The sequence below is a fragment of the Oncorhynchus mykiss genome, chromosome 23 (genome assembly GCF_057628025.1).
Source record: "Oncorhynchus mykiss isolate SJ-2025 chromosome 23, ASM5762802v1, whole genome shotgun sequence".
Taxonomy (NCBI): domain Eukaryota; kingdom Metazoa; phylum Chordata; class Actinopteri; order Salmoniformes; family Salmonidae; genus Oncorhynchus; species Oncorhynchus mykiss.
The window spans coordinates 4862639-4869605 of NC_143044.1; the positions used below are offsets into that span (position 1 = coordinate 4862639).

Consider the following 6967-nt stretch of genomic DNA (forward strand, 5'->3'; position numbering starts at 1 on the left):
TTTTTGTGCGCCAGGACCATTCACAGCTGAATTCACACTCCGTTTGCCCCAACGCTGATTGGCTGTTATTTTCTTTATTTTTTTATCAAGGGAGGTCAAATGCTCGCTGGCTTCCCTTGAATTCAATGCTATGGATGGCAACAATGTCATACTCTTTTTGGCCCGACAGCATCAGATAGATATGCTACACATACTGAGCCAGAGGGGTGCTGTTTCGTTAGCCTGGATGCTTTCTCCAGTGGGGTACATTCAGCCTCTTGCAAATTGAAAGAAATGTATGAAACACAGATAGACGAAATACATTATTTTGTATGTTTCTTTTGTTTTTCTTGGTCATTTTTTTTGGAGAAGCCTGGCTTCCCTTGGCATTCATGAATACACGCCACTGTGTTTACGTGACCTTTGGCTGTTTTGAAAACTGTAGGAGATCTACTCAAGGCAAATGCTGACACCTGTTATGAACGCCATGTTACTGCATTTCCATGCTTATGCATATTTGTGAGCAGTGCAGATTTACTTTGAGACAAAGTTTAATTCATTCAGCCAACCAACCCTTGTGGTGGTTTAGCACAAAGACTTTTGGATACTTCTTATACACTACCACAGAAAGACATCTTTAAGTTGTACCTAAGAAGGTGCACTAAACTTTTACTGTCATTTATAGAGGATGTAGTTTATTTTGGGTGTATATACTGTAAACCACAAATAAAATGTTCTTAAATAATGATATTATTGAAATCATCATTTAGAGTACACTATACTGTATATGCAAAAGTATGTGGACACGCCTTCAAATTAGTGACATTCTAGACGGTTCTGTGCTTCCAACTTTGTGGCAACTGTTTGGGGAAGGCCCTTTCCTGTTTCAGCTTGGCAGTGCCCCTGTGCACGGAGGTCCATACAGAAATGTTTTGTAGAGATCGGTGTGGAAGAACTTCACTGGCTTGCAGAGCCCTGACCTCAACACCTTTGAGATGAACTGGAATGCTGACTGTGAGCCAGGCCTAATCATGTATATGTACAGTGCCTTGCGAAAGTATTCGGCCCCCTTGAACTTTACGACCTTTTGCCACATTTCAGGCTTCAAACATAAAGATATAAAACTGTATTTTTTTGTGAAGAATCAACAACAAGTGGGACACAATCATGAAGTGGAACGACATTTATTGGATATTTCAAACTTTTTTAACAAATCAAAAACTGAAAAATTGGGCGTGCAAAATTATTCAGCCCCTTTACTTTCAGTGCAGCAAACTCTCTCCAGAAGTTCAGTGAGGATCTCTGAATGATCCAATGTTGACCTAAATGACTAATGATGATAAATACAATCCACCTGTGTGTAATCAAGTCTCCGTATAAATGCACCTGCACTGTGATAGTCTCAGAGGTCCGTTAAAAGCGCAGAGAGCATCATGAAGAACAAGGAACACACCAGGCAGGTCCGAGATACTGTTGTGAAGAAGTTTAAAGCCGGATTTGGATACAAAAATATTTCCCAAGCTTTAAACATCCCAAGGAGCACTGTGCAAGCGATAATATTGAAATGGAAGGAGTATCAGACCACTGCAAATCTACCAATACCTGGCTGTCCCTCTAAACTTTCAGCTCATACAAGGAGAAGACTGATCAGAGATGCAGCCAAGAGGCCCATGATCACTCTGGATGAACTGCAGAGATCTACAGCTGAGGTGGGAGACTCTGTCCATAGGACAACAATCAGTCGTATATTGCACAAATCTGGCCTTTATGGAAGAGTGGCAAGAAGAAAGCCATTTCTTAAAGATATCCATAAAAAGTGTTGTTTAAAGTTTGCCACAAGCCACCTGGGAGACATACCAAACATGTGGAAGAAGGTGCTCTGGTCAAATGAAACCAAAATTTTACTTTTTGGCAACAATGCAAAACGTTATGTTTGGCGTAAAAGCAACACAGCTGAACACACCATCCCCACTGTCAAACATGGTGGTGGCAGCATCATGGTTTGGGCCTGCTTTTCTTCAGCAGGGACAGGGAAGATGGTTAAAATTGATGGGAAGATGGATGGAGCCAAATACAGGACCATTCTGGAAGAAAACCTGATGGAGTCTGCAAAAGACCTGAGACTGGGACGGAGATTTGTCTTCCAACAAGACAATGATCCAAAACATAAAGCAAAATCTACAATGGAATGGTTCAAAAATAAACATATCCAGGTGTTAGAATGGCCAAGTCAAAGTCCAGACCTGAATCCAATTGATTTCTGTGGAAAGAACTGAAAACTGCTGTTCACAAATGCTCTCCATCCAACCTCACTGAGCTCGAGCTGTTTTGCAAGAAGGAATGGGAAAAAATGTCAGTCTCTCGATGTGCAAAACTGATAGAGACATACCCCAAGCGACTTACAGCTGTAATCGCAGCAAAAGGTGGCGCTACAAAGTATTAACTTAAGGGGGCTGAATAATTTTGCACGCCCAATTTTTCAGTTTTTGATTTTGTTAAAAAAGTTTGAAATATCCAATAAATGTCGTTCCACTTCATGATTGTGTCCCACTTGTTGTTGATTCTTCACAAAAAAATACAGTTTTATATCTTTATGTTTGAAGACTGAAATGTGGCAAAAGGTCGCAAAGTTCAAGGGGGACGAATACTTTCGCAAGGCACTGTATTTTAATCCTTTGGAGCTCAATTTATGTAAAAATAGAGGTGACTTTTGACTCCCTAAAATTGGTATTGAACCCAAAAATCACATATCGGTCGGGATCTATTCTAGACCATGCATTAGATATAGCTGGCTGGCTGGTTTGAGTAATTAGTGGGAGTTGGGTTCCTGTGGAACAGGAAACCTGTGGCTTCTCCCTCTGTGCCTCCTAGGATGATGAATAATAGGATCGAACCATGAGCTACACTGGCTCAGGCTCTCCGTGATAATGCTATGAGGTAATAAGCCACAGTCTCTGCAGCCACTGACAAACTGTAAAATGAGATCACAGAAGATCAGAGCAACGCCACGTGTGTGATAGTCGTAGGTAGGCATAGCTAAATGATTGCAGATGTAAAGCATGCAGGTGTTAATGGGCATTCTGATTTCATGTCTTTGTAAAAATAAAAAATAAATGGTAAGTGTATTCAATATCTTGTTTTATTCAGCCAACTGCAATGTGACCTCTTACTTAGTTCTGGACTAAATATATTGCCAGTCTCTTGTCTGTAATCTGTCGGTATTCCGTTTCTATCTCCAATAGTCCAATATTTTTAGTTAAAGGCTCTGCCAGATGCTGAGATACTGTGCCGGGCTGGCTGTGTGATGAATGAAAACCTGAAGATATGCATCAAGCCTTGAATAAAGCAATGCGGCTCAGCGGTATGTGAAACAATGGCTCATTCCAGGTGGCGGTGTGCTGAGGGAAGTGAGGGGAATTGGATAAGACAGGAAGGTCGCCTGGCTGCCTGGCTGTTAGCATTGGACTTGGCAGCTCTCTGCCATGGAAGCGCTGACAGGCAGGCGTGCCTGTCACAGCGCGTAAGTGGCTCCCTGCGCAGACATTCACAGTAGAGCACCTTTTCTTTATCCACAGTGCTTCTGGGATGGTCCAGCCCCCAGGGCTGCATCCCCTATAGCCCTAGCCCCCATACCTAGTCCATGCCCCAGCCCTCATACTTGACCCCGGCCCCAGACCTTATACCAAGCCCTCAACTTCACATCTTGGCCGAGCCCCCAGCCTTATTCCCATACCCACAGCTACCTAGCCCCTGCTCTATCCCCATCCTTAGCCCCATACCCAGCCCCATACTTAACATCCACAGCCCCCTGGACCCCCTGGCCAGAGATTAGAGCTTTATGGCGGTCCAGGTATCACTCCCTTCAGTCTGCAATGGGAAGACCTGATTAGAGAGCGGGGGAGGCTGGTAGTGGCACCGTGGGAACAGACAACCCTCTGGGAAGTGGGGAACAGATTTGTCCTCTGCTGTTTAGGGAGTGGGAGGCTTCATCCAGAGTGAGCTGTGACTACTGTTGTTCCTTAGCAATAGATTTATGCTTATTCAATCATGGTAGTGGTTGATTTAATATTGGGAAACAGCAAAGTGGAAATAATAAAGTAATATTTATAGAGCCTTACCATGACCTTTTTGTTTTTTGTTGGATGTTTATGCAGCAGAGCAGTTATTTTGACTGTCATGGAGAAATGTTTTCCTCGTAACTATTTGAGATTACTTTTAAGGTCAGAAGGATTCAACTGTTCAGTATATCCAGTATTTTAAATCCTAGTCCTACCTTTAGTTGTATCTTGACTCTTCAAATTAACTTTAGACTCATGCGGGGATGGAGAAATCGTTTTAGATTCAACGAGGGTATGTACTGGAGTTGTGCATCTTACATTACTTCAGGAAGTCTACTCTCAACAACCCACTTCAATGCCCAGGGTACTTGGCGTTAGAACTAAGGCTACGGAAACCCACTAGAACATAAATACTTTGTCCCAATACATAACGTCCTTCACTTGGCCTTGCTTTTGATCTTGCTTCACGTGTATGGAAAATCTAAGTTATCCAGAACTGAAAACTCCTCTTATTTCCACAGCCACACTGTCCTTAAAACCTACCTCTGCTGTTTGGATTGAAATGTTCCAGGGCGGATATTAACTGTATTGATTTGAGTGAGGATTATGACCCGGTAAAACAAGATGAAGTAGTGTGACCTCTGTTTTGGCCCCAAGTCACGCTCTCACATATCTGGCACACATTTTGTAATGAGCAAAAAAAGTATATTCCTGTGAAATGACAGCATAGAATTAAACGTAAGTGATTCTTAATATGGGAAGGAGAGATCTGAGAGGGAGATAGAAGGACAAAATGAGAGATGAATAATGATAACCGAAGGAGACGAAACACTTGAGTCAGACATACATTCTATGAATTACTAGAAAGCTTTGTCAGGTAAAATAAGAAAGTGCTTTGGGCCTATGCTAGCTATTCAGATGGGAAAATCTAAGTCCATTTCTTTTCTTGTCTTCTGTCTCTCCAGATGTGCTTCGGACTGGCTGTGGTTTCTCCTCCTCATCCTCCTTCTGATGTTCAATGGCAGATGAAAACCGCTCCCTTCTCCTTTCCTGTCATCTTTTGATCTCCGAGAGATGGCTCTGATCCACAGCTAAACAACAGGACATCCCTCTCTGATCTCCTCCCTCTCTGACCATCTTCTCATCACCCTCCCTCACCATGGCCTGCTTGCTGGTAGCAGTGTTCCTCCTGGTTCTCCAGGCATATGCTGCCCCACCAGATTTTGTTCAGAGTTTGGATCTAGGCCCTGGACTCACAGCTAATGACACTCTGTCTCCACCCCTGGGGACTAGTAAATGTGCCCCCCACAGCATCATCATTGGGGTGCGTAAAGGCGGCACACGAGCCCTGCTGGAAATGCTAGACATCCACCCTGAGGTCGCTGCCGCTGCCACAGAGGTGCACTTTTTCGACTGGGACGAGAACTACGCTAAGGGATTTGACTGGTACCGTGAGCTGATGCCATATTCCTACCCACACCAGATCACAGTGGAGAAGACACCAGGCTACTTCACCTCTGCCTTGGCGCCAAAACGCATCCGTGCCATGAACTCCTCCATCAAGCTGCTGCTGATCTTGCGGGACCCAACTGAACGTGTCATCTCAGACTACACCCAGGTCTACTTCAACCGCCTGGAGAACCACAAGCCAGTGCAGGCCATTGAGAACCTGCTGGTGCGCAGCGGAGCCCTCAATACCCGCTATAAGGCCATCCAGCGGAGCCTCTACGACATGCACATGAGCAACTGGTTGCGCTATTTCCCCCTAGAGCAGATCCACATCGTGGATGGGGATACTTTGATCCGGGACCCGTTGCCTGAGCTACAGAAGGTGGAGCGTTTTCTCAACCTGCCCCCCAGGATAATGTCCTCCAACTTCTACTTCAACCAGACCAAGGGGTTCTACTGCATCCGGAGTGAAGGGCGAGAGCGCTGCCTGCACGAGTCCAAAGGGCGTCCCCACCCTGCCGTCAACGGTACCGTGCTGCAGCAGCTACGCTCCTACCTCCGGGAGCACAACCATAACTTCTACCGGCTGGTGAAGCGCTCCTTTGACTGGCAGTAAGGCAGTTCACCCCTCTACCTATGAGGACTAGTTCCCCCTGGCCCACATATGACTGTTCAATGACTGACTGACCAGTGTTATAGGGGGAGAAGCACTTTACGAACTCTGACACCCAAACACCCCTGTCAATCGCCTTTTACTCTGCTCTGGTGTCAGCAGAGCAGTTCCACATTTACGAAGCAAGAACTTACAAACTAACATGGAAAAATCCCCAAGATTGAAGTCATTCTCTGTACTGTACCTGCCAAAAGTGAAGTGATGCGGATTGTGGAAAAACTCATTTGTGAACCTGATTTTAACTTTTGTTTGATATTACTGTACTTGATAATAAATAGTTTTGCTTTAAAAATGTAACGCTGGAATGGAATCTTTTTCTCCCTTGGTTCTTTGTGCTGCTCTCCAGCTCCTAACCTGAGTTATTTAGAGAGCATGCTAAGGTAGACTGAGGCATTAGGCTAAGAGTTTGATTCGCTGCGGTGGAAGAAGGACATTAATGCAGGGAAATGGTTTCCCTCGAGCGACGCTTTAGTAGTACAGAAATCACTAATGGATTTTGACGTTGAAGGTAGTGCCTGCAGCAAAAGGGGCCGAATCACAAGAGTCAGCAAGCTGAAGTCAGAGCTCTTCCTGTATTTTACCACTGTTCAGTGTTCAACGGTTTGATTAGGCTGTAGAAGCAGCCAGTAAATCATATGCTTATTGTAGCAGTTCTCACAGGAGTTGTGCTGTATGTAAGATGCCGTTTCACCAGTGTGATTATTCAACATAAACAGCAGAGAAACACATTACTATTTTCATCATGATTATCTCTGGTTATTATGGATGGATACTTTGTGTTTTCTTAGAACCTTTCTGTCAGATCACT

At 44.4% G+C, this 6967-nt stretch overlaps 1 protein-coding gene across 1 annotated transcript in view; it reads left to right on the forward strand.

The window, feature by feature from the left end:
* LOC110502311 (heparan sulfate glucosamine 3-O-sulfotransferase 1) overlaps positions 1–6456 on the forward strand; it is a 75402-nt gene extending 68946 nt beyond the window's left edge. The window contains exon 2 of the mRNA XM_021580245.3: positions 5003–6456. Within this exon, the coding sequence (XP_021435920.1) occupies positions 5197–6102 (906 nt within the window). The 5' untranslated portion in view covers positions 5003–5196 and the 3' untranslated portion in view covers positions 6103–6456. The remainder of the gene's footprint in view (positions 1–5002) is intronic.
* Positions 6457–6967: the final 511 nt, after the last annotated feature.